Source organism: Tamandua tetradactyla, chromosome 20 (genome assembly GCF_023851605.1).
Source record: "Tamandua tetradactyla isolate mTamTet1 chromosome 20, mTamTet1.pri, whole genome shotgun sequence".
Classification (NCBI taxonomy): Eukaryota; Metazoa; Chordata; class Mammalia; order Pilosa; family Myrmecophagidae; genus Tamandua; species Tamandua tetradactyla.
This window is the reverse complement of record NC_135346.1, coordinates 58,007,561-58,025,170: the sequence shown is the minus strand read 5'-3', so window position 1 is coordinate 58,025,170 and position 17,610 is coordinate 58,007,561. Positions and strand designations below refer to the sequence as shown.

General features: G+C 47.5%; 1 protein-coding gene across 3 annotated transcripts in view; it reads right to left on the bottom strand.

Annotated features, from left to right (window-relative positions):
* Window positions 1-13,354, bottom strand: part of CDHR2 (cadherin related family member 2) — a 55,298-nt gene extending 41,944 nt beyond the window's left edge. The window contains exon 1 of one of the 3 annotated variants that reach the window (XM_077137720.1): window positions 12,988-13,354. In XM_077137720.1, the coding sequence (XP_076993835.1) occupies window positions 12,988-13,089 (102 nt within the window). In that variant the 5' untranslated portion in view covers window positions 13,090-13,354. Of the gene's footprint in view, window positions 1-12,360; window positions 12,896-12,933 lie in introns of those variants that run through there. The other 2 variants (XM_077137721.1, XM_077137722.1) reach the window with 2 other exon arrangements.
* Window positions 13,355-17,610: the final 4,256 nt, after the last annotated feature.

Genomic DNA, 17,610 nt, shown 5'->3' with positions numbered 1-17,610 from the left:
AGGAGGTTTCCAAGAGAGAGAGAGAGCATGAGGATTCCAGGCAGAGAGTCTTTCAGAGCTGAACCTTCACCTTGTGTCAAATTCAGGACACTCCTCTCCTTCCCACCAACCTGAGTTCCTGTCTCAGGAACCCCCCTACTTGGTCAGGTCATCTTGATACCCTCTCTGCCCATATGCCCCACACCCAATCCAAGCTGCCTCCTAAATCTCTCTCCAATCCACCTGCTTCGTGGTGATCAGCCTTTTCAAGGTCTTCCTGCCTTCTCTCTAATTTGGTCCCCTCAGTCAATCTAAAGGCCTCCCCTCCCCTGCTCAAAACCCTTCAATGGCTCCCCATTGCCGGAGTCCATACGCTATAAACGGGCTCCCCAACGACCACCCACGACCTCACCCACCTCCCTCTCAAGCTTCTTCTCTCACCACTTCCCACTCCTCGTGCCTTGCCTGCCCACAAACTCACTTTGTTCTCCCCCAACTGCTGGGCCTTTGCACATGCTGTTCCCTCTTCCTAGCATGCCCTGCCCTGTGATCCTACCTAGTGAGCTCCTGTTCATTAAAAAAACAAAAAAACAAAAAACAAGCCAGTTCTGCCCCCTCCATTGATGCTCCCACAGGAAGTGCTGGCTCCTTCCTTGCGGAGACCTCACAGGACCCTGCTCAGATTCTAGCATCTCCTCCAGAGCCCTCGGTGCCCAGTATCTCTTTGCAGATGAGCCGCTCCCACTAGACCAGCAGGGACATAAGATCAAGGTCCAGACCTAATTCATCTCTGTGACCCCAGGACCAAGCACAGGGCTGAGCCGAGTGAGTAATTCTAATAGGAATGAATGAGCCAGTGAATCACCATGACCCCTGTGTTCCAACAGGGGACAACTGTGACCTGTAATGGGGCAGCATGTCACAGCTAAGTGTGCAGACCACTACAAATCCAGTGTAGTTGTGGGCAAATATTAACCTCTCTAGGCCTCAGTTTCCCCATCTGTAAAATGAGAATCATAATAGCACTTACACCATGGGCTCAGCGTGAGGCTTAAACAGTGCCCGGCTCTCAGTAAGGGCAATAAATGTTAGCAATTATATTGTTGAGGAAGAAAGGTCTGCCTCTGGCCCTCCTCTTCCTTGGAATCCCCAATCCTGGCCCTTCCCAACTGTGCTCTGACCAGCCTTGGTCACTTCATGTCCCCTAGGCAGTGAAAGACGCCCTAGCTCCCGCCTGGCCACTTGCCTCCAGGGCTCCACCCTCCACGCCTGCCTTGAGTCCCATCATGAACTCTGCTCTATGAACTCAGACTCTCCTTGCCCCGATTCCCCCAGATCTGCTGGAAACACTGGAGTATCCAGAGGACTGATAATTTTCAACACCTGCTGACATTTCCTGAGCATCTACTAATGTGCTAAGTATCCTGATTCATGCATTCCTTAACAAATATTTATTGGGTGACTACTCTGTGCCAGACCTTGTGACCAATACTTGGGGATATGAGGGTGAGCAAAATAGTCAAGGTGATGCCCTCACTGAATTTATGGCTTAACGAATAAGACAGACTCGAAACAAGCCAACAAAGTACTAACTGCTTATTGCATTAAGTACTATGAAGAAAGAAAATGTGGGTACTATGAGCATAGGGAGAAGGGAAATGACTTTAAATTGCATAGCACATAAAGAGTGATACCAATATTTTGACACCACTCCCAGCAAGAATTGGAGACTCTGTCCCATTCCTTTGAATCTGGGCAGGATCTGTGACTGATCAGTAGAAAATGGTGCCAGAGATACTATGCAGTTTCCAGGTCTTGGTCTTAAGATACAGGCAGTTTCCCCTTTCTGCCTTTTGGAACACTCACTCTTACAACTCAGCTACCATGTTATAAGAAAGCCCAAGCCCCTTGAAGAGGGTATGTGGAGAGGAACTGAGGCTCCTGGCCGATCGCTCAGCTACACGCCCAGTCAACAGCCAGCCATGCATGGCTGGCCATCTTGAAATGGGTCCTCTACCTCCAGATGAGCCAACCCTGCTGAGCCCTGACCAAACTGTAGATTTCTATCATAAATGATAATGGTTGTTGTTCACCAGTAAGTTTTGAGGTGGTTTGTTATGCAGCAGTGAATAATGGGAAAAGACAGGTGAGGTCTCTGGGGAGGCAAAACGTCAACAGTTACATGAAGGATGAGAAGAGTGGGATGTGTGAGGATTGGAGGAGGGAGTTTCCTTTTAAACATGGAGAATTCAACAGTTATCTCTACTCCTTCCCTCTTGAAACCCCATAAAGTGACAGAAAAGATTTTGGAAGCTGAAAAGCAGACGGATGAGAGATTATCAGTTTATCAGGCTGTGGGTTGATTTAATTATTACCCCAACTTAGACAAATTCTTAATATTAACTCTCATTTTTGTGGATATGAAATTGTAAAGAGGACTTCTTGAAGGTGTAATTTCTTGTTAAGGTGTGGTCAACTGAATAGGGGAGGTCTTAATCCATATCACTGGAGGCCTTATAAAGAGAAGACTCTGGAAGCCAGAAGTCAAAGAAAGCCAAATCAGAAAAGCCAGAAGCCAGAATTCAGAGGAAACCAGGAGAGCAGACATAAGAAGAGAGAGCTCGCCATGTGACAAAGGCAGATATGCAAGGACTGCAGCGAGCCAGCGCCTGAACTCGAGACTTCAGGGAGAATGCGTGGTCATGACAACACCTTGATTTTGGACTTCTTTTAGCTTCAAAACCATGAGCCAATAAATTCCTGTTGTCAAGCCCAAACCAGTTTGTGATATGTTTGATAGCAGCTCCGGAAAACGGAGACACCGGCTGATGACAGTGAAAATCAGAGTAGAGATGGGATAGCTGCAGCAGGTGCACTAGTTGAAAGTTTTCGTGAGAAGCAGTTAAACTCCTAAGTACCACTTCCCCACCCAGGCATTCATGAGGCTGCCCCACCCTACCCCCTGCCCTAGAGAAAAGAGAGCTTACTTCCTGGAGAGCCTGAATCAGAAAGACAACAGACCCAGGGAGATGGGGCTCCGAAGCAGGACAGGGACACACTAAAGACCAGACCCTTCCCCTCTATGCTGGCAACCAGATGAAAGGAGACCTCCCCCCACCCAAATCATAAATGTTTAAAAGCTGAGAAAACTGACTTGGTCGAGAAGAGACCCACAGATTCTGAAACATGGGGAGGCCTCAGGTCACTCTACGATGTGGACTCCAGGTAACAAGTCCTACCCACCACCCAGGGCCTCCAATAGGTTCTTTGGTGTCTCATTCTTTTTGTTTGTTTGTTTGTGCTTTTTTAAAAAAATATTTTTATTGAGAAATCTCCATATACATATGGTCTAACCCTTTTACAAGCAATGGCTCACGAAATCTTTAAATAGTTGTCTATCCTTCACCATGATCATTTCTAGAATACTTGCATCACTCCAGAAAAAGAAATAAACAGTAAAAAGAAAAAACTCATACATCCCATACCCCTTACCCTTCCCTCTCATTAACCAATAGTATTTCAATCTGCCCAAGTTCTTTTTACTCCTTATCGCCCCCATTATTTATTTATTTTTTATCCTTGTTATTATTATTTGTTTTTACTCATCTGTCCATACCCAGGATAAAAGGAGCATCAGACACAAGGTCTCCACAATCACACAGTCACACTGTAAAAGGCTTATAGTTACACAATCATTTCAAGAATCAAGGCTACATAGTCCAACAGCTTCAGGTATTTCCCTCGAGCCAGTCCAATATACTACAAACTTAAGAGGAATATCTATATAATGTAAAAGAATAACCTCTTGACTCTGTTTGAAATCTCTCAGCCATTGAAACTTTATTTTGTCTCATTTCTCTCTCCCCACTTTTGATCAAGAGGCTTCCTCATTCTCAATGATGCTGAGTCCTGGCTCATCCTCAGGAGTCAGGTCCCACATTGCCAGCGAGATTTACATCCCTGGGAGTCATGTCCCATGAAGAGGAGAGGGCAGTGAGTTCACCTGCTGAGTTGGATTAGAGAGGTCACATCTGAGCAACAAAAGAGGTTCTCTGGGGTTGACTCTTAGACATAATTATCACAGGCTTAGCTACCCCTTTGCAGAAATAAGCTTCATAGGGGTGAGCCCCAAGATCAAGGGCTCAGTCTATAGAATTGGTTCTCCCCACTGCTTGTGAGAATATCAAGCATTACCCAGAGGGGGAAGTTTCTCCTCAGCTCCCCAAGAGGACCTTGCAAATACTTTTTATATTCTTTGCCCAAATTCCTCCGGGATATATCAGGGCATCACACTAATCTGTACAAAACAACAAGAACTCACACCCTATTTAAGATTCCATGTAATTACGGTGTTCAAGTAAACTGACCATCCAAGTTAAATTAAATGATGCAAGTGCTGGTTTGAAAGGATGTATGTCCCCTAGAAAAGCCACGTTTTAATAAAAATCCTATTTCGTAAAGGCAGAATAATCCCTATTCAATACTGTATGTTTGAAACTATAATCAGATCATCTCCCTGGAGATGTGATTTAATCAACAGTGGTTGTTACACTGGATTAGGTGACGACATGTCTCCATCTATTTGGGTGGGTCTTGATAAGTTTCTGGAGTCCTATAAAAGAGGAAACACTTTGGAGAAAGAAGGAGATTAGGAGAGAGCAGAGAATGCTGCAGCACCAAGAAGCAGAGAATCCACCAGCCAGCGACCTCTGGAGATGAAGAAGGAAAACGCCTCCCCAGGAGCTTCATGAAACCGGAAGCCAGGAGAGAAAGTTAGCAGATGACGCCGTGTTTGCCATGTGCCCTTCCAGATGAGAGAGAAACCCTGATGTGCTCACCATGAGCCTTCTCACTTGAAAGAGAAACCCTGAACTTCATCGGCCTTCTTGAACCAAGGTATCTTTCCCCGGATGCCTTTGATTGGACATTTCTATAGAGTTGTTTTAATCGGGACATTTTCTCGGCCTTAGAACTGTAAACTAGCAACTCATTAAATTCCCCTTTTTAAAAGCCATTCTGTTTCTAGTATATTGCATTCTGGCAGCTAACAAACTAGAACAGATGATTTTTTTTTTTCCTAAGAAAAATAAGAAGTCATTTCAGGGTTTAAGCAGAGGAGCAACAGAGACTAATTTCTTTTCTAAAAGCTCTTTTTTGGCTGCCATGTGTCAGTGACTGAAATGGCAGCAGCAGGGCTGGAGAGAAGAGGCAAGAATGGATATATTTTCTTTGGAGGCAGACTGTTTGGAATTCATATGATTTAAGCTTTGCAGCAATCCATGTTGCAGACAAGAAAACTGAGATTCGGAGTGAGCTATTGAGGATCTCACAGTTAGAAGGGGAAGATTGGAATTCAAACCCAGCTCCCCACACCTGAGTCCCTTGGTCTTTCTCTTACACAAAGAGTTCAGGGTACTGCCCTCACCTTCCTCCATGGCCCTGGTGGAAGAGGAAAACCTCATTTCAAATGTGGATCCCAAACTTTCAAAATGCCTGCCCTCTGGGGCAGTGCAACAGTGGCTCAGTGGCAGAGTTCTGGCCTGCCATGCCAGAGACCTGGGTTCAATTCCCAGTGCCTGCCCATGCAAAAAAAGAAAAAAAAGCCTGCCCTCTGTGACCCAGAATCCAACTAGCCTAAAATAAGGAAGCTGTCTTTACAGAAAGTTGATGGTTACAAGTGATTACTTATAATTATGAAAAACTGGAAATTATGTAAACAGGTAAACCAAGGGAATGGATAAGAGAGACATAGCCAAGCGCGTTGGAAGACTGTCCCCAGTGGTTAGATGTTACACGAACAATAGCAATAGCTGCCCTATAAGGAGCACCTACTGTGTGCCTGCCATGGAGATGGGTGCCATTTAGCACACTCAACAGCCCTTCAGGGTAGGTACCGTTATTCTCACATTACAGATGGGGAAACTAAGGTTCGGAGAAGCGAAGAGCCTTTGCTTAGGTTTACAGAGGTGAGAAGCAGAGCTTCAGTGGACAACAGGCCCTTCCTCATGCCAGGCTCTCATCTGTAAGATGGGAATGATGACCCTAATAAGTGATAAGGGTGGTGGTGGTGGTAAGGAAGGGCCAAGGGGTCAAAGGTCACCACCACCACTACCCGGGCCAAAAAAAAAAGGTGTCAGCTCAGTACCCAGTAGACAGTGGGTGCTCAGCAAATGCAAATCTCTCCCTTCTGCATCTTCAAGTTATGACTGACTGCTGCTTTCACTGTAGTCACAGACACCATGGAAACTGACCCCCCCACCCCCCCCGTTTGTGACCATTATCATGCCCCCTCTCTGAGACTGAGCACAGAGGTCAGAGTGTACCAAATGGGGCAGGTTGCGGGGAGGTGGCTTGAGCTAAAGACCATTTCTGGTCACTGTCTACAGTGAGACTCTACCCAATGCCCCTTCAGAAGTGGCTGTGGAAACTGCTTCCTTGTGGAGGTCCCCAGAGCTGGCATGCAGGGACAGCCCACATGCCGGACAGCAGTGCAACACTGAGCCAGGCTGGAAAATGCAGATGGGCCCAGCTGTTCAGGAGGAATGAGTAGTCAGCCCTCAGAATCATCCACAGCGCATGGCCACAGTCCTCCCCAAAGAGTGAGGTGAGTGTTGATGATGGTGTGGAGATGGGAACCCTCTGGGAGCTTGTGTAGGAGTTATGAGGTTGTGGTTGAATGTGATGGCGGAGGTGGTCCTGGAGCTGGTGAAAGAACTGGAGTCAGGGATGGGGGTGTAGATTCAGCTGGATCCTCTTTGGGCTGTAATCTTGGACCTAAAACCCTATTTCTTTTGCTCCCTCAGTTCCCCTCCTCAAGGGAGTCAACAACCCTAGGACAATTAGTCATTACATGTGCAGTGGACATGGTATGCAGGTGAACTCACCGAGATTACAAAGTCCATCTTAGTCCAGTTCAGAAGAGATTTCTGCGCTCAGGGTCCCTCCACCCAGTCCACAAATCCTGTGACAGGTTGATACTTTGTACCCACTACCATTTTTTTAAAATATTTTTATTGAGAAATCTTCACACATATACAGTCTATCCACAGAATATAATCAATGGCTCACAATATAAATCCATAGTTATGTATTCATCCACCATGATCATTTTTAAAGCATTTGCATCACTCCAGAAAAAGAAATAAAAAGAAAAAAAAATCATACATCCGTACCTCTTACCCCTCCCTCTCATCGCCACTAGTATTTCAATCTACCCAATTATTTTTTACCCCCTTATCTCCACCCCCTATTATTTGTCTATTTATTTTTCCTTTTTTTTTTAAACTCATCTGTCCATACCCTGGGTTAAAGAAGCATCAGACAAAAGGTTTTCACAATCACATGATCACATTGTAAAAGTTATAGATATACAATCATCTTCAATAATCAAAGCTTCTGGTACACAGTTCAACAGTGTCAGGTATTTCCCTCCAGCCACTCTAATACACCATAAACTTTAAAGGGATATCTATATAATGCATAAGAATAACCTCCAGGATAACCTCTCGACTCTGTTTGAAATCTCTCATCCAGTGAAATTTTATTTTTTCTCATTTCTCTCTTCCCCCTTTTGGTCAAAAAGACTTTCTCCATCCCATGATGTCAACTCCCAGCTCATCCCAAGAGTCCTGTCCCACACTGCCAGGGAGATTTACACCCCCGGGAATCATGTTCCACATAGAGGGGTGGGCAGTGAGTTCACCTGCCTAGTTGGCTTAGAGAGGCCACATCTGAGCAACAAAAGAGGTTCTCTGGAGGTGACTCTCAGGCATAATTATAAGTAAGCTTAGCTTCTCCTTTGCAGGAGTAAGTTTCATAGGGTTGAACCCCGAGATCGAGGGCTCAGCCTATTGAATTGGTTGTCCCCCCTGCTTGTGAAAATATCAGGAATTCCCCAGATGGGAAAGCTTAATATTTCCTCCTTTCTCCCCAGTCCCTCTAGGGGACTTTGCAAATATTTTTTTTATTCTCTGCCAAAATTACTCTGGGATATATCAGAGCATCACATTAACCTGTACAAACCAATAAGATCTCACATCCCATACAAGAATTACATGTAATTATGGTGTTCAAGTAAACTGATGATACAAGTTAAATCAGATAACACGCTACCCAAAATATAAATTTTGCACCAAATAAACATCTCTTCCTTTGTCTCACACAGAAGTTGAACTTTTAAAATATGGATGATATCTGCCATAGCAGCCCAAACACCCCTAAAGAGAGGGATGGAAAGATCAATGATGATGGCGGAGTTATACAGAGAAGATAGGATTTAACAAATTAATATGAATGCTGAATCATTAAATTGATATCTCTTTCAGTCTCCAGTATTTTAGAGCAGCTAGAAGTAAAAACATAAAATTGTGGAATTATAACCCACTTCAAACTCTGAAATATGTTCTACAACTAATTGTCATGCTGTGCTTTGAATTTATAGCTTTTTTGTATATATGTTATTTTTCACAAAAAGTCGATTGTGATGATAAAAAAAATAGGTAAGCCCTCGAGCCTCCTATGTTCTGGAGCAGCTAGAAGGAAAAATCTGAGAGGACTGTATGGTAGCCCATGACAAACTCTGGGATCTGTCCTGTAACTACTTGTTGAAGACTCCTTTGAAAACTATTGCTTTTTTATTTCTTTCCTTTGGGTATACGTTATACTATACAGTTTAAAAAGTTAAAAATAAAAATATATAAATGGATGATATCATTCTTTACCTTGTAGTCTGCTCTACCTTAGTCCTACCCAGATCAGCTTCCTTCATTTCTCTACTGGAAGTCTGATCCCTTTTTCATCAGACTTCGAATAGAGATATGAAGGAAGCTGATCAGGGTAGGGGGTACTGCTGACAGTAACTGTATGGGGTACTGCTGACCTTCATAGCTTCAGAGCTCTAACTCTGAGTATCAGGTATCACATAAATACCCAAAATTTCAGGTAATGACCTACAAACAGCTCAGTATCTCAGAATTTAGAAATAATGGTTACAACTCCAGAATAGATGTGACTACTGCAAGAGTTTATAATCTAGGACCCTTTATCAAAGGCCCCAACCTGCTAACCCAGGCTCTCAACTTCAGTTCTCCGAGTTTGTACATTATAGTCATCCATATGAGGGAGGCATGATGATATTTGTCTTTTTGTGTCTGATATTTCATTCAACATATTGTCCTCAAGGTTCATTCTAGCTTCCACGACTATTTAGTCCTTGGCATATAATCATCCATGAGAGGAAGGGACGTGATCCAGCAAGTCAGAAATGGAATCAGAATCCAAAGCAGGCAGTTAGCCTGTGTTTCTTCCCTTTTCTAGGTGTGATGGTTTGAAAGGATGTATGTCCCCTAGAAAAGCCATGTTTTAATCAAAATCCCATTTTGTAAAGGCAGAATAATCCCTATTCAATACTGTATGTTTGAGTCTGTAATTAGATCATCTCCCTGGAGATGTGACTCAATCAAGAGTGGTTGTTAAACTGGATTAGGTGGGGATGTGTATCCATTCAGGTGGGTCTTGATTAGTTTACTGGAAGCCTATAAAAGAGGAAACATTTTGGAGAATGCAGGAGATTTGGAGAGAGCAGAGAATGCTGCAGCACCATGAAGCAGAGTCCACCAGCCAGCGCTGTGGAGATGAAGAAGGAAAATGCCTCCCGGGGAGCTTTATGAAACCAGAAGTCAGGAGAGAAAGCTTGCAGGTGACGCCGTGTTCACCATGTGCCCTTCCAGATGAGAGAGAAACCCTGACCCTGTTCGCCATGTGCCTTTTCACTTGAGAGAGAAACCATGAACTTCATCGGCCTTCTTGAACCAAGGTATCTTTCTCTGGATGCCTTAGACTGGACATTTCTATAGACTTGCTTTGATTGGGACATGTTCTCGACCTTAGAACTGTAAAACTAGCAACTTATTAAATTCCCCTTTTGAAAAGCCATTCCGTTTCTGATATATTGCATTCCGGCAGCTAGCAAACTACAAGACTAGGATTCTGGATTTTTTTTCTCGGACCCATCAGATTTCCTACTGGCCATCCAGATCCAGACAGGAGAAGTTGAGGGAAAACACCCTTAACTGGGACCTCCCTTCTTCAGGGTCCCTGAGGCCTCCACCTGCAGACCCTTAGTTCCTACACTCACCTATACTCACTGCTCATGGAAGTTTCTGCCTACTTCCCCCTTCCATTCTCTGGGACCTCAAGAACCCTGCTAATCCTTCCTTAGGACAAAAGTAACAATAACTCTTTATATTTGCTAAAGACACACAGAAAGTCCTTTCCTTGCATCTGGGTCTAATCATCCCCTTGGAAGGGAGGGATGGCTTGTCACCAACTCCCTTGGAAGGGAGGTTAAGTCCCCGCCCAATGCCACCAAACCAGTCAGAGATGGAACTGGAAGACCTCGTGCTCTGGGCTGAATTAATTAATACGAAATCACAATGGAGTAGGGTAAGCCCCTAATCCAATATGACTAGTGTCCTTATAAGAAGAGGAGAGGAGACACAGACAGACACATGAAGAGAAGACAGCTATGTGATGACAGAGGCAGGTTGGAGTGAAGCTGCCATGAACCAAGGAATGTCAGGACCCACCAGGGGCTGGAAGAGCCAGAGAAAGATTTTTCCTCAGAAACCTCGGAGAGCACAGTACTGCCGACACCTTGATTCCAGGGCTTCTAGCTTCTAGAACCAGGAGAGCAGAAACCTATGTTGTTTTAAGTCACCAGTCTGTGCTAGGGCCAGTTTGTTACAGCAAATCAGGGGACTAATACCCCATCCCTTCTGACTCCCAGCCCAGGGTTTTCTCTTGCGGCATTCCTGCCTCTTTCCCATACCACCTGGATTCCAGGCTATCTTGCCTCCTCTTTGTCAGAGAGCCTTTTCCCAAACATGCTCATTTAATCATAATGAGGCCAAAGTTCTACAGTCCAGAAGCGTCATCCCTTGTGTTCAGTCACTTGAGAAAAAACGTACAGCGCCCACGTGGGCTGGGGGAGGTATAAGGACGAACTAGCCCAATGAGCCTTCTAACCTCATTGGACCGAGTCATCCCCAAAGCTCAAACCTTCCCATAGCTCCCACTGGCAACAGGACACACTACTGCTCTCAGCCTGGCCAGCAAGAGTCTCACGGACCCTGGCCTCTCTTTCCCAAGCTTCTCTCCTTTCCCCACTGTGGCCCAGTGGCGTCTAAAGCTCCTGTGCTCATCCACACCCCACACTTTCCTCCCTCCTTGCATTTGCGTGTTCCGTTCCTCTGCCCAGAACGCCTTCCCTTGCCTCCCACATGTGTGCAAATTCTTTCCATCCTGTAAGGTTCAACCCAGCAAGGCGCAGTGCTAGACCTGCCTTGTTCATCCCCACCTCCCTTCCCCAGCAGGCTTAAGGACAGAGTAACTAGGAACGAAAAATCAGTGAATGGAATTCACCATGGACTGGTCCTGGGGAAAGGTCTTGACAAAGCCATGGAAGCCCCTTTCCCAGGTCTCTGCCACCCCCCAGGGAGCTCTGAGGGACCCCTTTCTCCTCCTCAGGCCAAGGTCTGGGACTGAAGTGACAGGCACATCAATTCCAGCCCCCAGTCACTGCCCACCACTCTGCCTCTCGGTCTGCCCCTCTAAAACATGGGGACAATCTACGTTCTAGAGATGACAGTTTCCTATCCCCAATTCCCACCCCACTCCCCGCTTTCAAAGAGTAGCTTCCGAAATGAACACAGGGGTGAAATCAGGGTGGCTTCTGGGCGCCCACCCGTTGCCCACCCTGTCTGCCTGAGGCATTCAGACTCCTGGGAACCGTATCTGGCTTGGAAGGGGCAGACACACCCTGACCACGGGGCCCAAGGTGCAGCCCTGCCTGCCCAGGGAAGTGCTGGTGCCTCAGTCTCAGCTGAGAGGTGATGTCAACCACAGTCTAAATACTGTGTGGCTCTAAGACCTCCTATTACAATCTGGAATCTCTGGGAATGAGACGCCCCCCCCCCCCCCCCCACCAGGCCTGCCCAGAGCCTCCGGGAGGGCAGAGAGGGATGTGCCTCCTCCTTGCACACTTTCACTTCCATTTTCTCACTGATTTCCCAAAACTGTTGCCCAGGTAGGAATTATATTTCTGGGTTTCCAGTGAGGAAACTGGGGCACAAAGAAAGTCAGAAACGGTAGCCTAAGAGCAAGGGACAGAGGTGTTCAATCCAGCCTGTCTCCAAAGCCAGGAGTCTCTGGGCAAGCCAGGCACAAACCCAGCCAGTGTGGCCTGTGGCAGGGATGGGGGACCCGGGAGGGAGCTGGGTTTCCTGCCACTGTGGTCCCCTACAGTGCCCATCCCCCAGGCTGCTGCATCCAGCACACAAAGAGTCAAATGGCCCTGGGTTCAGAGTCCAGCTTTTCACTTACCTGCCGTGCAACCCCAGGCAAGCCCTTTCTCCTCTCTGTGCCTCAGTTTCCCTTGCTGAGAAGGGGACGATGACAAGGACCACAAAGTCCACATACCGGCCACGGCCTGTTTCAATCAGCTGGACCTTAATGTCGATTGAGTCTCTGCTTTGTACTTGGTGCCCCTATCCCTCAAGTTCCTGCTTCAGGGAGGTGGCCTAGGCCTGGCCCCGGCTGTCAGCTGAGTCTCTGTCTCAGACGCCATAGTGAGGCGATGCGCCAGGCCCAGGAAGGGGCCTGAGCCCAGTGGGTGTGATTCCAGAGTTTAGTCCTGGCCTGGAGCTTCCTCCAGAAGGGACCTTGGGGTAACCCCACTTCCCTTCATCCGGGACCCTCCATGAGTCCAGTGACCCAAGCAGTTGGAAGGAAAGGGCGCCATCAGAACCCTGGGAAGGAGGTATCATTAACCCCACCTTGCAGAACCTGAGACCCTAGGTGGGCAATGGCTCCCTCTGGCCGGGGCTCCCACCCAGCTGCCAGGGGACACTGAAAGACACCCAAAGCTCACGTTGGTCCCCACTGGCCCCAGCCTACCTCCCCCTGACCAGGAGACCCCACCGTGCCCCAGTCGAGCTGCGGAGATCCTACCTGTGCCCCGGAAGGGGCCGCAGAGGCGGCAGGTGGGCACTGGCAGGCACAGGTGCTCAGCTGGCAGACTTTGGCACTATACCCGCCTCCCTGGGCAATCATTAACCCTGCCGGGGACCGCACCTCCTGGAGTGGGGCTGATGCCTCAGGAGACCCGACCCAATTGAGGAGGGGGCTAGAGGCGGGACTGAGGCCCAACCCCGGGTCAGGCAGGAAGTTGGGAGGAGGATGGTCCGAGTGTGACAGTCAGGTCCCGTAGTCCCCTCTCAATCACAAGAGTCCTCAGTGACACGTGATGCATGGGGAAGCAATCAAGCATGTTAACGCCTGGCTCAGTGAATGCTGCGACAGCTGTCATTATCCACCCTCTTTGACTTGAGGTCTTCTCAGGGTATCTACCCTCCCTGAGGTACCAGGCCCCCAATTCCTTCTACTCCTGCCACAGTGGCCCAAGGACCCCTGGGTTGACAAAGGACAGAGGGGGCCCTAGGGACAAGCTCAGAAGCCCGAGCCTTCTGCCCCTTTCTGGCTGGATGGCTTAGAGAGGTTACTGCCCCTCTCCCTTTGAAACCCTCCTGTTTGGATCCTGAGGTGCTGGTTCCCCCACCACTACCTGTGCGGGTGGACTGGGGGTAGTCAGCCCAGGACGGGTGCTCAGTGCGCCCCAGGTGTCCCAAAACAGACCAAGAGCTGCAAATACACTTTGACTTCATCCTCCCACCCCCCAAGCTCCAGGGAAGCCCTGGGGGGAGATGTCCTTGTGTGTTCCAGCAGTGGGAGTCTGCATTTATTGAGCACCTTTGGTGTGCTTTACATCACGCTCTCACTGACTCCCCTTATCACCAGGGAGAGGCAGGTACCCTTATAATTATCCCTGATGGACAAATGGCTGCGCCAGCTCCAGGGACCCGCCACGTGGAAAGGGGAGGCGGAGGAACCCCACCCCTTACCCAGCCTCTCCTCACCTTCCCAGGGCCCCCCTCATTGCTGCCCTGGCTGGAGGCCTCCCCCTCCCCCAGAAGGTTTTCCCTACTCCCTAGCAGGGAGCACCTAATGCTCTGCCTGCCAGCACCAATTCTCACTCCCCCTGATAACAGCACCCAAGTTTTCCTCTGGGGGGCCTCCCCACCCCTCCTTTCTCCACCCCACCTCTGGCGGTCATGTGACCCATGTCCAGCCAGTCAGAGCACAGCATCCCTTTGGTCACTGTGATTGGCCAGGTTTGGGCACCCGATGCAAGGCTGGGCCAATAAGAACCTATGGTGGGTCTCATCCGCACAAAGAACAGGAAGTGCCCCCAAATCCCTATAGATGGGGAGAAGGATCAAAAGAGGAGGCGTTATAACAGAGAAAATAGGGTCTAACAAATGAGCATGACTGCTGAATCACTATATCGATATTTCTTCTAGCCTCCAGTGTTTTGGAGCAGCCAGAAGGCAAAAATGTGAACTAGTGGAATGGTAACCCATAACAAACTTTGGAATCTGTTCTGTAACTACTTGTTAAAAATGTACTTTGAAAACTCTTTCTTTTCTTTGTATATATGTTATAGTTTATAATAAAAAGTCTTTAGAAAATGATAACCCCTCCCCCCCAAAGTGATTCCTTAGAGGTGTTTTAATGGGGAGGCAAAAAAATTTTGAAACTGGAGAGCCCTTCTAGTTGTGCAACATTGTCAGTATATGAAATACCAATGAATTGTAGACTTTTGAAATAGTTCATTGTATGTTATGTGAATTTCACCCACCCCCAAAACAAAAAGAATTAATGGAACTCCAAGAAAGGACTTTGGTTGAAACAGTTGAGAATGAGACCAACCTCCCCTGCCCTCCACCCTGGAATTTCTAAGTTGTAAGAAAATGACTCTGGGGATTCTAATGACTTTCCTACCACCAGGAGGGTAAAGTCTGATTGAGAAATAGTCAAAGACTGCGTGAAGCAGAGCTAAGAAATGGAGAGTCACTGGTTTCTCCTGACTTTGTGCGACCCCTGGATGCAGCCATGCCTGAAGCTATCGACCCTCAAGCTCTTCAGTTACTAAACCAATACATTCTATTTTCTTCTAGATCTGATTGAAGTGGTTTCTGCTTGACCACCATTCCCTTGAGGATGGAAGTCCCCAGTCCCTATATCGCCCCACCCAGGTGCTAAGGAAGGGGCACAGGGGGGTTACATTGGGAAAGGACAAAGTTTGAACTTGACTTGGTTATTTCCCAGCTACTAAACCTTTTGAGTGAGCACCTACTCTTCACTGTAACATATCAGACATCCCCATCCCTAACTCAGATAAAAAAAAATAATACTGCCTACTTCATGAAGTGGTTGGTGAAGATAAAATCAAACAATTGACATATGGCTCTTGGCATGGGGCCTGGCACACAGCACAGATCCCTGCCACCTGTCTGGGCTCCCAGAGTATGCAATCCATAGCTTTCTTAGGGCAAGTGTCCATTGACTCACATTTGAGAGTTATATGTCAGGGAGTTACTACATGCCAGGGTGTTTGTTCCTCAACCCCTCAAATTTGAAACAAATGATCAAAATATATATGCTACCACATGCTTTAAAAAGGCGAGGAAACTAAAAAAAGCAAAAGTAAGTGAGATAAATAAGGGACACGTAAGCCTCAATTAGTCTATAAAACATCTGCCTTTAAGTTCTGGGTAGGTGCCAGAGGTGGCCCATGATTTGGGTTGGAGCTTCCCAGTAGGCGTGGCAAAGAGGGAAATCGGATCCATTAACGCCCACATCCACACATTTAAAAACATATATACATCTATAGCCAGGCTCTGGGAGGTAGGGTGCAATTCCAAATCCTGATACATGAGAAGTGTTTCCTCCTGTGTGTCTCCAAGGAGAGGATGCTGGGGGAGGATGGACAACACTTGACACTAATAATAAAATATAGTGGTGAAAAGATCAGGCTCAGGAGTCAGAGGGCTAGATTCATTTGTGGCTGAACAAGTTACATAACCCCTCTAAGACTCAGTTTCCTTGTTTATAAATTGCAGGTAGAGTAACATATGGCACCTACTTCAGAGAAGTCAGGCATTTTTAGTCCTTAGTACAATGCCAAACACAAGGGTGTCTGTGAATGCTACTATTTGTGGGGGTAGTGGTGGTGGCTGTGTTATTAGCACTAATAGGATCTCATTTAATGCTCCCAACAACCCTAGGGATGATTACAGATGGGAAAATAGAGGACCAGACAGCTTAGATCACCACCTAAAGGCGAGACTCTCTGCAAGAGACAGAACCAGGATATGAGCCCTTGGCTGTGCCGCTGTTCTTGCCTCGGGCTTCCCTACCCCAGCCGCCAGACTCCTCTCTGGAGGAAGCAGGTGCTAGTTATTGTTGGTGACTAACTGGTAGAAAGAGAAGATGACCCCACCCCAGGCTCCAGGCTCCTGCTCTACCCCAGCTGCCCAGCCTCAGGGTAGGACAGACCCCAAACCTCGGGGCCAACAGCGCTGAGCCACTGCTCCTGGCCTGCCCAGACCTTTGGACAGCACCTGGATGGGCCAGGTGTGGCCAGGTGTGGCCCTGCCCATGTCAAGGGGTGCCTGCCCACCTGGCCCAGGGCAGCCTGCGAAGCTTGCTGGGCTCTGGGCTGAAATGACTCAGGTCAGAGTAACAGGTCCGGGCCCAAAGTCATCTTCAAGGGAGTGGACCACCAGACAGAAAATGGGGCTAAGAGTCCAGAATGTGAATTCAGGCAATCTGGGTCCTAATCCCTTCCCCACCACTTAGCAGCCTTGGGAGTGGTACTTCCTCTCCCTGAGCCTCAGTGTCCTCATCTGTAAAATGGACAGAATGGCAGAACCTGACTCATATATGTTTGTTGTCCAGACTAATTAGATAGTGTAAAGCACTTAGCACAGGACACATTACAGAGCAACGCATCCGTCCGCAGACATGAGGCAGCAATTCAGATACTCATCAGGGTTCCTTTGCAGCCACTTTCTTAGCTGTGTGTATTTTTAAATGTTTGATCTGGAAAACCCTTCATTGACTGTCATTCTGTGTGTTCAGAAACTGATCAAAATGAAATCAGCTTGTCCTGACTAGCTGTATGACCCGGGGGGTGAGTCACTCCTTCTCTGAGCCCCCATTTCTTCATCTGCAGCATGGAGACCCCCCAACCTCCACCCCGCCATAATATACTGTGTCAGAAGTAAACTGGGGTGTCTGGGCTCTTTGCTGTGAGTGCATTCAATCCCTCCTTATCTTCCCAGTCATCCCTTCACATTGCCAGGGCTTTGCAGGGTGCAAAGTCCTTTCATCACTCTGTTTTACAACCAAGGGACCAGACGATGAACAGCCCCTGAGTTGGAGAGACTCAGAGCCTTCTGCCCTTTAGAGAACTTGGGACTCGTGATACCAACTCCTCCCCACACCCCGAGACCCCTGAATCTGCCTTCAAGGCACGAATTCCCTCTAAAAACCACCCCATCCCAATACCTGTCCTGCCATGATTTGCACACTTCCAGTGATGGGGAGATCATCTACCATAACCTCCATTCCATGGAATATGTTTTATTGAATTGAGAGCTGACCGGTCACTTCCACCTGTGCCTGTCCTCTCTGGGAGCACCAGCCTCCATTTCCTCTCTGTTCTGGGAT